The 21706-nt window shown below is 27.6% G+C and overlaps 2 protein-coding genes across 2 annotated transcripts; one reads left to right on the forward strand and one right to left on the reverse strand.

Moving 5' to 3' along the window:
* Window positions 1–397: 397 nt before the first annotated feature.
* Phum_PHUM006450 (Calpain D, putative) lies at window positions 398–6387 on the forward strand (the record flags this gene model as incomplete). The annotated part of the gene is made up of 14 exons (XM_002422647.1): window positions 398–2719; window positions 2831–3026; window positions 3107–3291; window positions 3374–3531; window positions 3661–3823; window positions 3917–4100; window positions 4216–4418; window positions 4520–4821; window positions 4896–5093; window positions 5191–5355; window positions 5437–5630; window positions 5717–5862; window positions 5946–6124; window positions 6207–6387. 14 exons carry the CDS (start codon window positions 398–400, stop codon window positions 6385–6387), a joined length of 4776 nt encoding a protein of 1591 aa, XP_002422692.1.
* Window positions 6388–8426: 2039 nt separating this feature from the next.
* Window positions 8427–16998, reverse strand: Phum_PHUM006460 (alpha platelet-derived growth factor receptor precursor, putative; the record flags this gene model as incomplete). The annotated part of the gene is made up of 18 exons (XM_002422648.1): window positions 8427–8536; window positions 8627–8746; window positions 8879–8988; window positions 9084–9295; window positions 9387–9676; window positions 9768–9874; window positions 10216–10594; window positions 10666–10920; window positions 11001–11297; window positions 11383–11851; window positions 12124–12481; window positions 12556–12887; window positions 13109–13281; window positions 15066–15207; window positions 16103–16258; window positions 16450–16740; window positions 16821–16945; window positions 16986–16998. 18 exons carry the CDS (start codon window positions 16996–16998, stop codon window positions 8427–8429), a joined length of 3939 nt encoding a protein of 1312 aa, XP_002422693.1.
* Window positions 16999–21706: the final 4708 nt, after the last annotated feature.

Here is a 21706-nt window from a genome sequence, read left to right on the forward strand (position 1 = left end):
TAAATAAAAATTTAAAATTGTGTTATAAAGTTGAAAATAATTTAAATGTTTTCTACTGTAAAAAAAAAAAAAAAAAAAAAACTTAAAGATAAGGAGGTCTAATGTAAATAATTCAAAAAAAAAAAACCCGCGAAAATAATTTTAAAATTAAATTGGCGTAGGATAAGAAACATTGATTCTGCGTTTAGAATAAATTTCTTTTGTTGCTGAGCAAAATGTAATTGGATTTTTCCAGCTTAAGTTAAACATCACAATAAGTTTTTTATTTTATTTTTTTTTTTTACAAGTAAAAAAAAAATGTAATGAAATTCAAAAAGTGTTTAAGTAATATTTATTTAATTTAAATATATCTATAAATAAAAGTTTTAAAGTAAAACTTAGCCATGGTTTTTATAAAATGGGCTCGATTGCCTCTGTTCTACAATGGTTTTGTGATAATTGTTCATACATAAATCCGACAGAACGATTACATTGTGAGAGATGCGGAGTTATTCGAAAGAAAAAATCTTTTCAAGATTTCACACATAATAGAACAGAATCGAAAAATAAGTTTAATAATTGCTTTTTAAAAAATTTTTCTTACTTAGATAAAAAGTCAAATTTTTTGAAAAGATCTGCCAGTATTAATACAATAAGTCGTTGTTGGAGTTGCGAATATTGCGGATTGTTCAACTCAACCGTTAGCTCGTGCTGTATTGGATGCGGTTTTAATATAAAAGAAAATTTAAATGTTAAGTTAGAAAAAAAAGCTAGGTTATCTACAGGAATGGATCAATTCTCATCAAATTGGTTACAAGAAGTTACAACGAATTCGTCAAATTCATCAAATTCAGTTACGTCAAATAAAAGTAGTAGTACAGTAGGAAATTTAAACTCTTCAATTAATAGAAAAGATAATTCATTTTCAAACAATCATTCACCTAAAAGGCAAAGCCCTTCCATGTATGAGAGAGTTAAAAATAAAGTCAGTCGTTCTCTTTCGAATGGAAGTGTTGTACATAAACTTCTTTTGGAAAATTCAGCCAAATCTTCTTTGTTTAAACGCCCAACAAGCTTGCTTGTGGATTCATCAGTGGATCATCAGCAAATGCAAACGGATATAAATAAAAATGACAGCGAATTAAATAGTTCTAGATTGTTTTGTTCTTCTAATCATAAAAATCAAACAAAAATATCATCGGATATAAATAAATGGATATGTTCTAGATGTACATTGGAAAACTTTAGTGATGCAGATCGATGCGAAGTTTGTGAAACTCCAAAAAAAATTTCCGACACTGAAAGAATTTATTCTAAAAGTAATGTTGTTATAACAGTACCAGAATGGGACAATGCTGATGCAGATCCTCTTAAAAACAATGGTACAATTAAGACACCTTTGACAGATTCCACAATAAAAACGAATACTCAATTTATAAGATCTCTCAATCAAGAAAATAATATGAATTTAGAATCTCACGGCCTTTACAGCTTGCCAACATTTAGAAGGTGTTATTCAGAAGTGAACACTCCAAATTCTGATGCAACACAAAACAACAAATTATCAAACAATAGAAAAAGTTTGATTGAAACAGATACTCAAAACAATCTTTTATATTCTGCTTCTAACAATACTGTAAATATTAATAATTCGCATTCAAGTCCCTGCAATCCGAAATCAAAAGAATTTAAATACTCATACATAGGTATTACAGAACCTTTCACGAATGTGTCAAATGAAAGTGATACCTCACTTCTCGGTTATAACAACAGATCATTACCAATTGATAACGAATTAAAAAATACTGATTCGGTGAAAGAGAGAAAATTGTTTGTTTCATACGATGAATTAAATTCTGAGAAAAACTCTGTGGATCAGCCATTATTGCCATCGGTAAAATGTTCTGAGTTGCCATCATACAATCAAAATTATAGTGATCAAAAATCTGTAAAAATACCATTAAGAACTACAGAATCAATTCCAGAAATATCTGTCATGAATTCAAAATCAAATGTTTGCGATAAAAAATCAATAATGTCAACTCATGATGGGAACAAATGGGAACCCCCTGAAAAAAATTCTGAAATTATTTGTAAAGGAATTGGAAAAAATGTAAATAATGTGCATAATAAATCTTCAAATATAATTATTGATTTAACAGATGTGAGAAACAATTCAAAAGTTTCTAATTATGAAGAATTATGGCCTACAAGTGACAAAGCTCTGGACAAACAAAAGAACACCAAAAATGTATCTCATTTTGAAGATTCTTCGCAATTAAGAAGTTTATCCGATGAATTAGTACGTGAAAATAAAAATGATACCAATCATCAAGATTCTTGTGAAATTACTAAAGTAAATCAATTGGAAAGAATGTGGACTTGTACCAAGTGCTCCTATGCATATAATCCTCTTTGGACGAATTCTTGTGATATTTGTAATTTAACTCGATCTCCTCCCTCTTTAACCGAACCTGGTTTAATAACAGTAACAAAAGACAGTGTTATATATACACCTGTAAGAAATAATAGCTCTTGTTACGATAATTTAATTAGAAGAGACAAAATGGAAAACAATTTTAATTTACCACCTACGTTAAGTCTATCGACGATTGTTTCATCGAGGCAAGAAAAAAATCTTCAATCATTCAATCAACGGACGGATAATGGAAGTAGCGTATTCATCACCAATGACAACAATGATCATTTAGAAAAATGGATTTGTAGAAAGTGCACACTGGTAAGAATATTAAATAGTAAAGGTTTTTAATTAGGGAATGATGATTGCAACTTTAATAAAGTTTTTCCCATTAATTTAAAAAAAAAAAAAAAAAAAAAAAAAACTTTACAGGAAAATGAAGGACGTTGCACCGTTTGCCTGGCCTGTGGTGGTTCCAAACTTAAAAGTTTATCAACCGAAGAAGAATCAACTTTAAGAAAGGGTGAATTTTGGTCATGTCCTCAGTGTACATTAAAAAATCGAAATTGTAATTTGGTTTGTCTCGCTTGCAAAGCAAATAAAAATGTACTTGGAATTGTCAAAAATAGTAAGCATGCATTTTGCAGTTAACGGTTAAAAAAAAAGTGACTTATTTGTAAAAAAAATTTTTTTTCATTAATCACGCAGCATCTCGAAGTACTTCTCCTCGTCCTCGTGAAAATCATTCATCAAAACTTCAAAAGCAACACATGTCTGGAGCTATTCCAAAACAGAGAAATCCATTACCTGGTCACAGGAGAATAACATTGATGTCCAAAAATCAATCTCAAAACAAACCGAAAATTTCTGTCAAAGATTCTAATAATGATCAGGTGATGATGATGATTTTTTTAATGGATTCATAGCAGAACATAACCGTGATTCTAATTAAAATTTTTTTTAAAATTTTAGGAGACCGTTTTGACTAGTCCGATAATAAAAATAAATGACGAAGATGTTACACGTTTTTCTTGGCATTGCGTTTCTTGTACCTACGAAAACTTTGGGTCATCAGACGTGTGCGATATGTGTTACAGATCAAGAAATTGTTTAAATTCTTTAGAAGAATCTAGGTATTAATTTTTTTAACGTTCATTTCATTTAAAAAAAAAAAAAAATTTTTGTTGTTGTTGTCGAGTGAAAACTAAAAACACTTTTTTTTTTTTTTTTTTTTTTTTTTTTTATTAAAATTATTTTTTTAGATCTATTTTAATGACCACAACCATTCAAGATCGAATTGTTGCTAATGATGACCTTTTAATGACTGATTTTAGACGAGAAAGTGAATTAATGGAAGATCTTAGACATGGAGAAGAGGTTCAAGCATTGGAAAAATGGAAAAAAATTATTAATTTTTGCAAGGAGGTAATTCATTTTTTAAAAAATTATAATTCGCAATTTCTTTTTCTTTAAAAAAAAAAAAAAATAAGAATTTAAGAAGCCAAATTTTCTATGTAGACTCGTGGACTGTACGTCGATGATTCTTTTCCACCGACTCCGAAATCTCTGTATTACAATCCTGCGGATACCAAAGATAATCACGTGGTTCAATGGTTGAGACCACACCAAATCGCATTGGAAGAAGATTGTAATTTAAATTGGATGGTATTTCGAACTCCAAAGCCTAGTGATATTTCTCAAGGTAAAAAAAAATTTTTCACGCTCCTCCTATTCTACTTACTATGATCCCTGCAAAAAAAAAAAAAAATCAAACATTTTAATTTATGTAAATGAAAAAAAAAAAAAATTTTAAACAGGTATTTTAGGAAATTGTTGGCTATTAAGTGCTTTGGCAGTTCTCGCCGAAAGAGATGATTTAGTTCAAAAAATAATGGTAACCAGAGACTTTTGCCGCGAAGGTGCTTATCAAGTTCGATTGTGTAAAGATGGAAAATGGTTGACAATTTTGGTGGACGACTTGTTACCTTGCGATAAAAGGGGTCATTTAGTATATTCTCAGGTGAGAAAATATTAGTTTTTGAATTGAACTCTATTTTTTTACTTTATTTAATTTAATTCGATTTATTTTTGAACTTTTGATTAAAAATGTGGAATATGCAGGCTAAACGTAAACAACTGTGGGTACCACTGATTGAAAAAGCCGTCGCTAAAATTCACGGTTGTTACGAAGCATTAGTTTCTGGTAGAGCAATCGAAGGATTGGCCACGTTAACTGGAGCTCCTTGCGAAAGCATTCCTCTTCAACCGTCATCTCCTCCATCTGAATACGATTTAGATAAAGACTTGGTCTGGGTGCAATTGCTTTCGTCAAGAGATGCCGGGTTCTTAATGGGAGCTTCTTGCGGAGGAGGAAATATGAAAGTCGATGAAGAAGAATATCAGAAAAAGGGTTTAAGGCCGAGGTATGTAAAAATAAATTAAAGGTAATAATTCGTATGTACGCATTCAACTTACTTACCTTAATTTTTCTTTTCAGGCACGCTTATTCTGTTCTTGATGTGGTTGATGTCGAAGGTGTGCGACTTTTAAAATTGAGGAATCCGTGGGGTCATTATTCATGGAAAGGAGATTGGTCGGACAATTCTCCGCAATGGACACCTTTCTTAAAGAAACAACTTATGCCACACGGAGCTTCCGACGGAATGTTTTGGATTTCTTTCGAGGATGTATTAAGGTTTTACTTTTTTTTTTTGTTGTTTCGAATTCAAAATTTATTTTTTACGTAAAAACTAATTGAATATTATTTAATAATATGACATTGTGCGGATTAGGTACTTTGATTGTATCGACATTTGTAAAGTTCGTAGCGGATGGAGCGAAGTAAGACTTCATGGAACTTTGCCTCCAATGTCTTCATTAAAACACTTGTCGTGCGTGCGTCTTGCCGTACTAGAGCCGACAGAAGTCGAATTTACTTTATTTCAGGAGGGGCAAAGGTAATAAGAAGGATAATATGGACGTTTATAAAGGCGTGTTTAGTTTTTATTACTTACGGACATTATTTAATATAATTTTAGAAATTCGGAAAAATCTCAAAGATCGCAATTAGATTTATGCGTAGTGGTATTTAGAGCAAGATCTTCTTCAACTGTTATTGGACCTTTGGTGGAGCACAGTAAGCGCCAAGTGCGAGGATTTGTCGGGTGTTATAAAATGTTGGAGCCGGAACATTATATTCTCGTTTGTTTAGCTTTTAATCATTGGCACACGGGTAAGATTTAGTTGATGTGAGTTTTTTATTTTCGAAAATTTTAAATTAGTTTTTTTAATTAATATTTATTAAAAATTCATTTGTAGGAATTGACGATGCGGCCAATTATCCGGAATACGTTTTAGCCATTCACAGCTCCAAAGGTTTAGTCGTGGAACAAATCGCAGCACCGGATCACGTTTTGGCCGATGCCATTATTAGCCTCACGCTAACCAAAGGAAAACGTCACGAGGTACTTGTGCTAAATTTTAATTATTATTATTATTATTATTATCGTTATGGAATATTTATACGGTTTAAATTAAAATTTACCAGGCGCGAGAAGGAATGACGGCGTATTACCTTACCAAAGGTTGGGCCGGGTTAGTCGTCGTCGTAGAAAATCGACACCAAAATAAATGGATACACGTAAAATGTAATTGTCAGGAAAGTTTTAACGTGGTTTCCACTCGGGGTGAACTAATGACGGTTGATTCAGTGCCTCCCTTGCATAGGTATTTAATTATTTATTTCATCGAGCAATCGAACGACGAAACCGAAGGGAAAAATAATTTTTTTCTTTTTTCTTTTTTCCAGACAAGTAATTATAGTGTTAACACAATTAGAAGTTAGTGGAGGGTATCAAATAGCACACAGACTCATTCACAGATTAGCGCATTCTAGCGTGTTAAACGATTGGGGACCTCAAAATCAAAGTCATTGTCCCCCCATTGACAAACAAGTGGAGGGACTTCATTCGCCTAGGCTTATAACGTAAATTTATGTCAAGTAGTAGGATCACTGCCAACGCGTAACAACTCCTGGAAACGCACTCAATAAGTGAGTAAAAAAAAAAAAAAAAAAAAAACATATTTTTTCCGGTGTCGGACTACCTATGACGTCACGCTAATTATTATTTTATTTTAAACGTGTAATGACGATATTATTTATTGCGTATTATCGAGAGATGTAAAATCGATCGATCGATCGATGTAGAATTTAATATCGATTTTATCGGAATTTGGTTTTCCTCAATTCGATTATTACATCACCACTTTTTTATTTTTGTTTTGTTTTTAATTGGATTTTTTTAATTTGGTTAGAAAAGTATATTTTTGTCGGATCTCTTATTATTATTAATATTTTATTTTGAGTATTCTGGTGCCACGATTTTATTATTATTATTTTTAAAATAATTTATAGTCGATTTTAATTCATATTTTATTTATCTCATTTTATTTTCTACCTCGTTTTAATTTTTTATCGTTAATTTTGATGAGAATTTTTTTTTTGTTGAAGATGATTGATTGATTGATTGATTAGGAAAAAAATTTAGTTTTTGCCATAATTTACATATATTTTTTTTGTTTGTTATTATTATTAGTTGGTTTATTTGTTAGTTTTTTATAGTTGTTTGTCTTGCCATTTTGTTTTTGAGATTTTTTATTTATTACTCGCCATATTGATTTTTTTTTTTTTTTCGTTTTTTTTTTTCGTTTTGTTATAATTTGTAGGGGAAACGTGCGAATCGATCGACCGGAAATGAACTTTTTTTATTTAAAAATGATGTTCGTATGTGTATGTATGTATATATATATTTGTTTTGGGTATGTGAGTGATGGTCGTATAGATTAATTAGTTACAACAAAATACATACAAAATGTTTATAAAAAAAAATACTCGTGCGTTTTTATTTCGCGACCTATTTTCCCATTATTATTATTATTATTATTATTTATATGAAAAAGAAAAGAAAATGGGGAGGGGGGGGGTTTTCTGTTAAGCTTATGCCCTTGATTATTAAAAAGGATGAAAATTATTCGCGCTCTGAAAAAAAAAAAATAAATTAAATTAAATTTTAATTGTTTTTTGTTTTTTGAAAGAAGTAAAAACTCTTTATTATTATTATCATTATTATTAAAAATTAATGTAAAGTTTGCGAAATAATAATATTAATATATATATATATATATATATATATATATATACATACATATAAATACGAAAAACGAAAAAGGGGGGGGGAAACAAAAAAAATTATTATTATTAGTCCTTTATATAAAAAAAATTTTGTTTGTTTTCATTGTAAAAAAAAAAATTATTGTTTATTATATAATTAAAAAAATTTATTATTATTATTATTATTAATATAAATAAAATATGGCGTATATATATATATAAAAAAAAAAATTTTTCGTTTATTTATTTCTTACACGAGAGTATTATCGATAAAATTACATAAAAAAAAATTTATAATCTCCTAATCGTCATCGTTTTAGGTACAATTTAAGGTATAAAAAAAATGATTTAATTAATGATTGTTGATGAACACTCACGCACACACCACGCACACACACGCGTTTGTTTGTTTGTTTGTTTGTTGATTTAGACAGTTAACAATAAATAATTTTCCGGATGGCCGAACGAACGAATGGATTTTACGAAGTGTTAACGTAAATATTATTTTTTTTCGTCCTTTTATTAACATCACTCATATTATTTAAATTATCGAAAAAATTGACGGTGTTATTATCATCATCATTATTGACGTTTTTCTTATTATCATCATCATCATCATCATTATTAATAATTTTATTTAATTTTCCATAGACCGGATTGTTTGTATTTACATTATTACTATTCGGCACTAAATAATTTGGATTAAATGCACAATTTGAATTTGTTAGATTAGTCGAAGCGTGTCTTGGTATTAGGTAATCATCATTGAAATGATTTTCTTCTCTTTCTATAATAATAATAATTTTCATATTAAAAATTGCTGTTGTTATGAAACAAATAGGTTTTATATGTTAAGGGTTAAAAGTTAATGTGACGCATACCTTTTTCTGATAACATTGGTTTCATTTCTATACAGTCTTGTCCGCTTCCTGTGGGTGTTGTATTCCAAGAAGTCATGTCCAAGTAATCTGTCGTGATATTTAAAAAAATCTTTTATTTATTATTATTATTATTATTATTATTATTATTATTATTAATTTTTGGCTTGTTTAACTTACCGGAACCCTCGGATTCGTTATTTGTCGTTTTATTATTACTTGGTAAATTTACGTAATGAGATTTTGGTGCATCGTAAGTCGGTGGACTAACCATACTTAAATAATCTTCACCTTCCGGCACTGAATATTTCACGTAGGGATCGTTGAGTTGAATGTAATGCTTTAAAAAGAAAATTATAAATTTTTAAAATCGTCACGTTGCAGCAGCAGCAGCAGTAGCAACAGCAGCACTAATTAATAATAATAATTCACTTACCTCTTTAACATTATTTTCTAATAATTTACCCAATTTCATAACTAATTCTGAAAATGATGGCCTCCTACAAGGTTGCGCATCCCAACATTCGAGCATTATGTCGTACCTGATGAGAAAAATTTTAATTTTTTTTTATTTATTAATAATAATAATGATAACCGAGGTTGAAAATTTTAGTTTTATAAACTTTTTGTCACTCACAGCCTTTGGTTTGCGTATAATGGTTTTTCCATTCTATACCCTTCAATTAATTTATTATGTATAACTTCGAAATTTTCGAAACCCGGATAAGGAGTTCTCGCAAGGGAAAATAATTCCCAAAGAACTATACCAAAAGACCACACGTCGGATTGTGTTGAAAATATCCTATGGGTTACGGATTCAATCGCCATCCATTTTACAGGTACGGGACCCTGAAAAAGGAAAACGGAAATGTTTTTCTTTTTGTTCTCTTTTGCACGCACGCACGCACACGTGTATATAGTCAGAAAATTTTTTACTCACGTCTCCGCTTTTACGATATTCCGGATTGTTGTAAATGGATTTAGCAAAACCGAAATCGCATATTTTAACGATATTGTTATCCGCTAGTAAAACATTTCTGGCAGCGAGATCCCCGTGTAAAACTCTACGACTAGATAAATATTCCATTCCCCGAGCTATTTGAAATGCCCAACAAACGAGAGTGCTCGTCGATAACATTTCAATATTATTTTGTAAATAATCCCCTTTTAAATTAGCACACCATTCGGGATTATTATTACTATTTGTTGTTGAAAATGTTTCATCGGCACCTACGATCATTTTGTAATAATAATAATAATAATAATAATAATAATATTAACCGTGTAACTGTTTTTTTTTTGTGACAAATTAACAACGTACCTGATCGTAGAGATGATAAACACGTGGTTTCCGTATTAAAAGATGCCAATGCCGAATTTGGATCGCTGTTTACACTACGGGGAAACGTTAAAGTTGCATAATTGATCCTGTTATAAAGTTAATTAAGGTTAAAAAGCGGTTAGTGCGTAAAAGCGTAAGCAAAATGTGTATCCAACCATTTAATTCTAAAAAAGGGGATTTCGCATGCGAATTTGGTTTTGTTGTTATTTCGTACTTCTCAGTGGGTACTTTACCACTTTTTTTACCATAAATGATTTTATGTCGTAAATAAATGCGTATCATGCGAACCGACTACTACGAGCTCTGCTCCAACCATAAAAATTTTTTTCAATCACCTCAAAACATTCCAGGGAAAATCATGCTGATAAATTTTGATAATAATTAAAAACCTTTCTCGCGAATAAATAAGAAAAAAAATGGGTAATACCTTGATCTGTTACAATCGGAAACCATTCTTCCTTTTGTTATATCAATTTCTCCAGTTTCCAAATCGATTTGATCTATGAACATATCTTTGTGACTGAGTAAATAATTATGAACGTTTCCAAAAGTGCAAAATTCCACAATAACTAATAATTCTCTTTTGTGTACGTTTTTCGTACACGCTCCAAGCAAATTGACAACGTTTAAATGTTTTCCCAAATGTGCCAATATTTTCAATTCTGATGCCAATGCACGAATGTATGCAGAATCTGCTTGTTTCTTAACCATTTTAACAGCAACCGTCGTGCATTCTTCATTTTCAACGATACCATAAGCTTCTGCTTTAAGGACGACTCCAAAAGCACCAGATCCCAATTGTTTTCCTACAAAAGTCAAAAAATCATTTTTGAAAATTTTTTTCCCCGTTTTATAAAAAAAGGGAAAATTTTCTTACCTAATTTTAATTTGCTTCTTGGAAATTCCCATTTTGGATCGTACGGAAGTAAATCCGTTTGTTCATCCAACGTTAAATCTTGATTAATGGATTCAATCATTCCCTGTTTGAAATTTTGCAATCCTGCTAATTTTAATTCTTTTTTTTCTTTTCTAAATTTCCACAAAACGAATAAAAAGAAAAGTAAAAGTATGACTAAAAGTATTGCAACAACCACAACCGTGACGACCAACGTCATTTTTGTTTTGTGATATTCTGTAATTGAAATAAAATGGAAATCATAAAATTTTTTGTTTGTTTAAACAAACTTTTGCGTTGTTTGTTGCGTACTCCACCTTTTAATTTAAGGGATACAAATGCTTCTTGAATCCCTCCTTTATTTTGTACTTTGCAAACGTAAATCCCTTCTTCGCTCATTGTTAAACTTTTCACCAACAACGTTTGATTATCGTCTAATATTTCAAAATTTGAATAACTGCTGTTGAATTGTAAAATTTCTCCATTTCTATACCACGTAATAGTCGGTTCTGGTACACCTCGAGCAGCACACCTCCAAGCTAAGGGTTGCCAACTTGATATTGTCATTTCCGAATTTGTTAAATTTGTATCGTAAATCACAGGGATTTCTAATTCTGTGTATAAAAACATGAACAATATTTTCGTTAAAATCTTTTTTTTTTTTTTATTATACACGTGTATCGATTTTATAGTTTTTACCTAAAACGTTTATCTGTATTGTTTTTATTTCCTTTTCCGGTTCATCACCCAATTTTTCAGCAACGCATGAATAAATTCCAGAATCCGTTTTACCGATTTTATCAAAATTTAAATTTGACCAATGTGCGTAACCGTGACTTTCATTCGTGACGATATCTTTTTTATAATATTTTTGTGTGGATTTTGAATTGTCTTTTTGATACTGCCATTGCAAATTTGGTGCGTATTTATACGACGTGACACCGCAACTAACTGTCACGTTATCTCCGACGACGATTTCCTTCGGGGGTTGACTTATGTAAAAACCTTGTGATACTTCTGTGACGTAAACGTTTGCAGAATCATTTCCTACTCCTTTTTCATTGGTCGCGACACAATTTAAAATACCCGGTTCGTACATTTTCCATTCTAATTTAGATTCCAATTGCCAACCGAGAATTTGTAATTCCGTTATAAGAATCGAATTTCCCTGTAATAAAAATCAATTTTTTTTTTTTTTTTTATAACAAAAAAAGGAAAATTTAATTAAAAATTAATTTTCTTTTTAATATTGATATTAATAATAATAGAATTCAATAAAAAAAGAAATTAAATATACATCTTAAAGGGATTTTTTTTTTTTTTAATTAACAATATAAAATAAAAGAAAAGCTTTGATTAAAAACGTTTAATCCTGTTTTAAAATTATTATTATTAATATTATTATCATTTTAAAAAAGAAAGAAAGGAAAAACTCCTCACCGATATACCATCGAACGTTTTCGTCCAACAATTTTCATTTTTAACAAAATCGCATTTTTTAAATTGCCACGTTATTCTAGGTGGTGGATACCCGATGACTCTACACGTGACATTTTTCCTCTCATTTATTTTATAATATTCTTCGACGTATATTTTAACAACGGGTTTGTCGTAAACGACGAGTTCTAACGTCAACATTTGTTTTCCTTTGTGATTTGATGCCACGACTGTGTAATTTCCAGCATCCGTAACATCAACATCATAAATTTCCAAAGTCGTTTGAAATCCTTTCGTTCTCATTTCGTATTTATCATTTACGAGTGTTTCACGTGATAATTTTACACCGTCTGGACTGTACCTGAAAATAACACAAAACAAATAATTATAAACTTGCTAACAAACGGAAAATTGTTGCAAACATAATAACGATACCAATTTAATTCTGCATATGGATGTGCCATTAACGTTAATATCCATTTGGCCGTTTCGTGTTGTGTTGCATCTACTTCTATTCTATTCGAATGTACCGTTAAATTAATATAAGTATCTTCCAAAGAATAAACTTTAACGTATTTCGTATCAGAATTTGTATTATTACTATGATCTTTTATTCTACACGTGTAATTTCCTTCATCTTTTTCATTCACGTTTAATATGGTTAATGTTTTTTCCCAAACGTATTGTTGATTGCCTAAAAATAATGAAAAGGATTCACAAATCGAAGGGAACTTTAGGTACCCTACAGTGGTAAAAGTCAGGTACCCCTAAGTGGTATAGTTTAAAAGCAAATACATGATAAATATATTTGCCCTCAATTTTTTTTTTATATAACATAGAAATCACTGAACAAATATTAATAATGTAAACATTTTTTTTTTTTTTTATAAAAAAAATTGTGGTTCGCCTAAAATTTTATCATGTTATCACCTTAAAAAAAAAAAAAAAAAAACTCACTCGTTGCAAAATGTCGCGTTGTATTTCCAACAATAATTCTTCCCGTAGAATTTGATGAAGATATATCCGGATATGTCCAGTCTAAAAGAAATATAGTTCCAAGTTCGACGTTGACATAACATGATATTTGTACGTGTTGACCTATAACGACGTGTTGTATCGAAGATTCATCTATTTCCGGTTTTGGTGCCACATCTCTATGAGCTGAATATAAATTAAACGCAAAAAAAAAAAAATTTTAATTTTTTCTCATAAAACAAACGTCATATCGTGGTTAGTTATTTGTTAAAACATACAAACAACAACAACAACAATTTGTTTTTCATTTTTTTTATTGTTTTAAATAAAATTATTTGAATTAATGAATGAAAATTATTAACATTATTAAAGAAGAAGAAGAAGAAGAAATATAACGGTACTACTACCACCATTAGGAAATTTAGTTGATAATTCAATGAAAAATCTATTTTTGAGATTTTAATTATTATTATTATTATTATTATTTATTAATAACAAAATTTTCTATATTGATCGAAACAATTATTAAATTTATTTTTGGGTTTAAACAAACAAAAACAAAAGAAAAGAAAAGAAAATGAAAGCAGCCATTTTTGATACTTTACGAATTTTCCACGTTCATTCATTCATTCATTCATTCATTCATTTGTCATGCCGTGAATGCATTTAAACATAACTTTTTTTTGACATAATAAAAGCAAACATAAATTTCACAAAACATAAAAAAAAAATAATAATAATAATTAAGAAAAAAACATTTTTTAATTAACAACTATCTTGTAGTCAAAAACTTATTTTTTTTTTATAAAAACCATTTTTCTTTTCGTCAAATTTTATTAATATTAATGATTTCCATTTTAATTAATAAACAATTATTTATTTATTTATACGTTCATGCAATTATAAATAAATTAATAAATTAATTAAATTAATTAATTAAATTTGTTTTTTTAAAAATTTTTTTATTGGCAATATTGAAACAAAAATTTTTTTTTTATGGTAACATCAACAATTTTTTTTTTCATAACATAGCATAATAATAATAATAATAATAATAATAATAATAATAATACTAACAACTACAAAAATAATAATAATATTTCTATATTAATTAATATAAATTATTTTTTTTAAAAAAACTATTTTAAACAAATTTATTTATTTGTCGAAAAATTTATAGGGGAAAAAAAAGACGTTGTAAAATACATAAGTTCGGGGAGGGAAGGAGGGGAAGGGAGGGGGGGGAAATACCTGTTAAAAAAATAAGAACAACGACAAGAATAATAATAAGTAATTTTTTTTACTTTAATAAAAATTATATGACTTTGTATTATCATCACGAAAATTTAAATAGAAAAAAAAAAAACAAAAAGTTTTTATTACTCGAAAAAAAAAAAAAATTGCTCGTACGCTCGATTTGAAACTTTTTGTAAAACTTTTTTAATTTTATTATTTCCTTTTCTTCCTTCTTTTCTTCCTTTTCTTTTCTTCCTTCTTATTCAAATTTGATAGATTTAAACAAAAAAAAAAAAAAGGAAAAAACAAAAGAAAAAGCAAACAAGTAAATTCTTGAACATAACACAAGGGCAACGTATAATAAGTATACAACATGCAAGAGCCATGTTTACCTTGACTCGATTCGACGAATATTAATAAGAAGAATAATCATTATTATTAATGTTAAATTTAAAATTCTTAAAAATCTATTCGATACGTCTTAGTACATCGAATTATTATTATTATGTTTAACTTCCTTATTTAAATTATCCCAATACGTAAGAACATAATTAATTAATTTAATAAATTAGTTTTTTTTTTTTGGGGGTTTCGTACGAATGAAATTACTCGGAAAAGTTTTTAATTTTATTATTTTGTTTATTAATTAACACCGACACCATACGTTTGTTTAAACAAATAATAATAATAATAATAATAATAATAAAAATAAAATAAATGTTGGATAAACTTACGGTTGACAATAAGAAAAAATTCAATGGTTTGACTTTGTGAACCTTTGGTTGCAGTACATGATATATGACCCGAATCCAATACGGTTACGTTAAATAAAGTAAAACCTATTTTTGGATCGTACCCTCCCGGTTCTACATTTACCTGAAATATAAAATCTATTTTATAAATCGTACCTACAACCCTTTAAAAAATTAATAATGGTAGGTACTCGCGATACGTCACAATTTTTCTTTTAAAAAAAATTTTTTTTTTACGCGGAAATGGTGAAAAGGTGATATACAAAATGGCGTGAGAATAAATTAAAAAAAAAAATCCCTTAAGGTTATGATTTTCCTCTCTCTCTCTCTCTACAGACATAATTATTATTATTAATTATTTTATAAAAATTTGCAATGAAAAATCGAATTGAATTGAATTCGTTTCGATTGTAACGGTTATTAAAATGATAAGAAAAAAAAATGATAAGAAAAACCACATAAAATGTGTGTAATGAATAAATATTAACCGAATTTTTTTTTGCGGTTTTATTAATTAATTATTTTTAATAAATAAATAAATAAATTTTATTTTATTCTATTTTTTTAGGTTATTTGAATTTAAAAAAAAAAAAATGTCATTCACAATAAATTATCGATTGATTAAATAAATTAAAACTTTTTTTTGTTTTTGTTTTGAAATATCAATCAAATCGTTTTAATTATTATTTTTTAATTACAAAAATTTAAAATACATTAATAAATTATTAAAATTTATTTATTTACATAACCATGCGTTTCGAATACATACAAACAAAGAGAAAATTATTATTTTTTTTCATGCACACCTGATTATAACAAATAAACCTCCTGAGTTATAATTATGTGGTTTTTTTATACCTAAAATATTTTTGCCGCGGTTATTATTTATTAATTAATTTTTTTAATAGTTATGTATAAGCAGAAGAAAAACATAAACACACTTAACATGCACGACAGACGATGACGACATAAATGACGTTAATTTTTTTTTTTTTTTGATTCCAGTGCTTACCCAATACATTTAAATGAAAAATAGCCATAGATGATATCTCATAAGCGCCATATGATGTATATGTGCCCATGCATTTGTATATGTAAGCTCCGGTAGAATTTAAAGATTTTATGTGATACCCAATATGAGGATCAAAAGTAACGCCAAAACCACGTGCCGACACCTGTGAGTATTATTATTATTTTTTTTTTTCCATGACAAAAACTGTGTGTGCGAGTGCGTGTGAGAGGATTTAATGTGATTGCGAGTTGGTTATTTTATTAATTAGCGTGTGATAATTAAAAACCAGCCGTGATAATGATGATTATGATTATGGCGGGAATAAAAGCATGCAATATGTGTGTGTTAACATACGATTTCATCTTCTTTTTGTAACGTCACTGTTATTTCTGGTGCGGTTGGCTTGCATGGAACTATAACATCTTGATATTGTACTCTTAGCAACATGGTATCCTCGGGTTTGACCGCGAGTAAATTATTTATATCTCCGACGTATACGTAAACTTTTGCAGATTCATCATCATCATCATCGGTTTTACATTCGTAGTAACCCGTGGCAAGATAATCCGTATCCATAACATTAAGAATGCTTTCATATTTCGATAAACTCGTTTTGTTAATCGTTTCTTGAAAAATTGTTCTTTCCTTGAAAATTCAACAAAAAAAACAACTTAGATAAGAAAGCTTGTTTGTTTGTTTGTTTGTTTGTCTGTTAAAAAACTTACGGATTCTGGATAAGTCCAAGATAATGGTTTATCTCCGGAGCAAATTAATGTAAAATTTTCACCACTCCCATAAGTTTTTTCAGGTGGTCCAAATATAATTGGACGATTTCCAGAAATTCTCCAAACTGTATCCAAAAAAGAAAAAAATAAAATATAGATTATTACTCTTAACCGTCATAATAATAAAAAAAAGGAAACGGAAACGACTATCTCTTAAAAGATACATCCATTTCCGTTTATGAAATTAATGATTATATTGGTATGTAAAAATAATCTTTTAACAAAAAAAAAAAAAAAACATTTTTAAACTGAATGATGATTGATAATGCGAGAATAATGTATCCATATTGACGGTTTTAAAATAATAATAATAATAATAATAATAATAATAATAATAATAATAATAATGATAATAATGATAATAATAATAATGATAATAGTTTAATAAAATATTCATGTGGAAAAAATGCCGTTGAGAGTCGAGTAACCCGAGTTATTTTGGAAAAGTTTGTATGAAAGAAAATGATATGCGATGAGTAAAAAATTGTGTCGCGTGTGAGAAAGAAAATAATAATAATAATAATAATAATAATAATAATAATAATAAATTTAACAATAAATATTTAAAAAGTCAAATAAAGTTCTCGATGTCAATATTAGAAATACCCTCGGGAAAGTTGGTCAGAACGAGAAGGAAGTAAAATAAATAAATCAAAAATGAGGGAAATTTTGTTGTTGTGTCCCTTTCCCGTCACGAAAAAAAAACCCTTCGATTATTTCATTTCCGGTTATTCGATATCTAAAAAAAAAATATTTTAAAAGACGCCCAAAAAAAAAAAATGTCTACCCCCGGTTACCACCCGATTAATATTTTCGATTTTATGAAACGAATTCGCACATTTACTGAACAGAAGATGCTGGAATTTTCTAATCGTTTTCCCGGAGAAAAAATAAAACGGGAAAAGAGTGAAAATTGGCACAAAAACGGAAACGGAAACGATGTGGAAAAAAATGAAAAAAAAAAAAAATCGTTTGTACATAAAGAAATATTTTCCAGGGAGTGTAAAAGAAATTCTGGAAGTGGTTTCGATAAAAATCGCGACGCCAAACATCTCGATTACGAAAATAATAATAATAATAATAATAATAATAATAATATATATATGCGCCGTTCGTGTGAAATCTATCATTTATTTATTTATTTTTTTTGGTCGTTCGACATTAAAAATATTTATTTTAAAAAGTTGGCAAAAGATTTAAGTTTCCCCCGCCCCGCCCCCTCCCAAAAAAAAAAAATTTTTTTTTTTTATAAACAAATAAAATCAATAATTTAAAAAAAAAAAAAAAAACAAACACAAACGAATAAAAATTTCTGTAAAATGAACTGGAAAACGAATCGATTGATATATTTTTGACGAGGACATAATACACAAAATAATAATAATAATAATAATAATAATAATGATAATAATAACTCGTGTTTTTCTTTATTATCAACATCCGTCATTTACTAAATAATAATTATTTATCGATTGTTATTTAAAAAAAAAAAAAAAGAAAAAGAATGAAAAATATGTGTCATGTCACTTACTTATTATCATCGTCATTTTCACTTACTATTTATTATTATTATTATTGTTATTATTCAATGACTTGTTATTATTATTATTATTATTTTCTAAACTTATTCGTATGTATTTTTACAAGTGTGGGATATCGCATTAAATGTTTACATCATTGAAAAAAAATGATCATCGAGACTTGCCCTTTTGCCCATAGGAATGTAAATACGCCGCGTGCATATATATATGTATCAGGGTAGTATGCGCGTTAGTCTCTCTCTCTCTCTCTTGAAAAAATTTAAATTTAAATTCACGTTATGTGTTTTGCCAAAAAAAAAATTTTTTTTTTAAAAACAAACTAGAGGCCTGTGGATTTTAAATAAAAATTTAATATATAGTCTCCATGACAAGCTATTATTAGATAAAAGAAAAAAAAATTCCCGTCGTAAATAAATAATAATAATAATAATAATAATAATAATAATAATAATGATAATAAATCGTGAAATCCAAAATTTTAACTTTAAAAAAAAATTTTTTATATTTTTTTTATTTTTTATTTTCCCCGAAGATTGATTATAATAATAATAATAATAATTCGAAAAACGATTGTAATGATGCAAAAAAAATGTCTGCCTTTTCTATTTACACTACGTAAAATTTTCATTGTAAAGTTTTAAATAATAATAAGAATAATAATAATAATTTGTAATGTAAAAGTTTGTTAACTTTTTTTCGCGTTATTTATTATCATTATTAATTATTTCGTAGTTATTTCGTTTTAAAAAAAAATTTTTTAGCCGTTACTAAATTAGAAATTCGGTTAATGCCACGATAAAATATTTTTAAATGAGAATTATTTTGTATGAAAGGGCGAAAAGGGAGGGGGAGGAGGGGAACGGATTTTTAACGTCAAAATACAATTTTTTCATTGAATTTTTTCATTACGTCATAACGGATACGTTACGTATATTTATATATATATATATATATATATATATATATATATATATATATATATAAACAATCAATCATTTAAAGACATAATTTTAAAAACAAAATGGCGTCAAAGTAAATTAAATTAAAATTTAAGGTGTGTTGTTAACGATCGATCGATGATTTCTAATAACGATTTTAAAAAAATTTTTTTATCGATTTATTTTACGATCGATAAATAAATAAAATTTTACTTTCGTATATTTTTTGTCAAGTTCACGGTTTCCTTTTAATAATAGTCTGACTGCTCATAGAATGTTCTAAACTTTTCCATAAATTATTTAAAAGAGATAATGTAGTAGTTGTAGTAATTGACCACTCCTAGCTAAAGACCTAAACCTGATCATTTAAAAACAAAATTGATTACGTCATCAACATGCTTTTACTTGAGTGTACCTGATGAATCAGAAAAATGTTTAATCATGAGATTGCGTCAAAACGTTATTTCCACGTAATAAAAAAAAAAACTATCGTTTTTAAACTGGAGAAATTTGGAAGGATGAATGATAATAATGATGATGATGATGATGATAAATAAACAATAAATTTTATTAATTTTTTTATTATTTGTGCGTGTGAGAAAGTAAAAAAAAAAAAAAAAATGCCGTCAGGTGTTGTCAACAAATTGAAATAATAATTATTATTATCATCGACGATGCAGTACAAAATAAATAATAATAATAATAATAATAATAATAATGTTTGATAATCGTAGATACGAAAAAAAAATACTGTTATTATTATTATTATTATTTGAATTTCAAAGTACAAAAATTTGTGTTTTGTATCGTTTGCATTTTACGTGATGTAATATTTTCTCTCTCTCTCTCTCTTTCTATTGAATTTTACGAATGGAAAAAAAAAGAAAAAAAAGAAACGAAATGATTTTTTTAAATGTATAATAACTCTCTGTCTGTCTCTCTCTCTCTCTCACTCATTTCATTTTTACTATTAAGTGAAAATATTTCTTTACGGTGTTGCGGTACCTGAGTTCATTCACTCCGTACCAACTTAAAACGGACAATAAGCGTTCAAAAAAAAAAAAAAAAGAATTTACGGGCAGGCCACACACATACACACGCACACACGCACGCACGTACACACGAACACAAAAGCTGTCAAAAGAAAATTTTTTTTTTTTTTTTTTTTTTTTTCAAACCTTAAAATATGAGTTTTTTTTCTTTGCTGGTTTTTTAAAATTCTTTTAAACAATAATCCCCTTTCCCCTTCCCCCCGTAAAAACACCGTCGCGACATTATTACCTGTGATCTTTATAACATTATTATTATTATTATTATTTACATTTTTTTTTTTTTAAATTTTTATTTAAACTTAAAAGAAAAACCAAAAAATGGAGGAAAACTCACCGAATGTAATCAATAATAATCCGAAAATACGAACGTGAAACATGTTTAAAACTTTTATTTTTATTTAATTTAATTAAATTAATTTATTTATTTATTTATTCACTTTCACACATTTATTTTATTTTTATTTACATTTTTTTTTTTTTTACACAATACACGAACGTATTTCCTATCTCTCTCTCTCTCTCTTTCTTTCTTTCTATTTAATTTCAAATAAAAACAATTACATATTTTTTTTTTTAGAGAGAAAATCTTTTATTTATTTATTTATTTATTAATTAATTAATGTATTTATTGATCGTTTTGGAAACATATTCTATTAACATTAATTTTTATCCGAATCGAAAAAAATTTTATTTATTATTATTAATATGACGATGATTTTTAATAACTTATTTTATTAATAAAATTAATTATGTTTCTGGGGGGGAAAAATAATTTTGCAAAATTCACGATGAATGTAGTAACAACAACAACAACGAAAAATTCTTTTAATAATAATAATAATAATTAAAACGTAACGTTTTCAATATAACAAACAAACAAACAAACAAACATTTCCTTTGAATTATATTGTCTTATGTAATGAAAACAAAATATTATGTAAATTATTATTATTTCACTAAAAATTAACCGTTGGAAATCAATCGATACTATACGTTTATTTTAAATGAATTTTATCATTATTATTATTTAACGTAAACGTTACGCGACAAAAGAAAAAAAATTTTTTTTATAACATTTTATAATATTTTGTTTTGAAAATAACATAACAACATTCACAACGCAAAACTAATAAATTTTTTTTTTTTAGTTTTCTCGACGTTTTTTTTTTTAATAACAATGAAAGTCACACTTTATACGCGCGTTCGATTAAACTTTTCATTTTTTTTTAGGTAATTAAATTTAAAAAATTCATTTGTTATTATTATTAATATGGTCGATATGTTTTGTAACGATA

The sequence above is a fragment of the Pediculus humanus genome, genomic scaffold (genome assembly GCF_000006295.1).
Source record: "Pediculus humanus corporis 1103172107368 genomic scaffold, whole genome shotgun sequence".
NCBI classification, from domain to species: Eukaryota; Metazoa; Arthropoda; class Insecta; order Psocodea; family Pediculidae; genus Pediculus; species Pediculus humanus.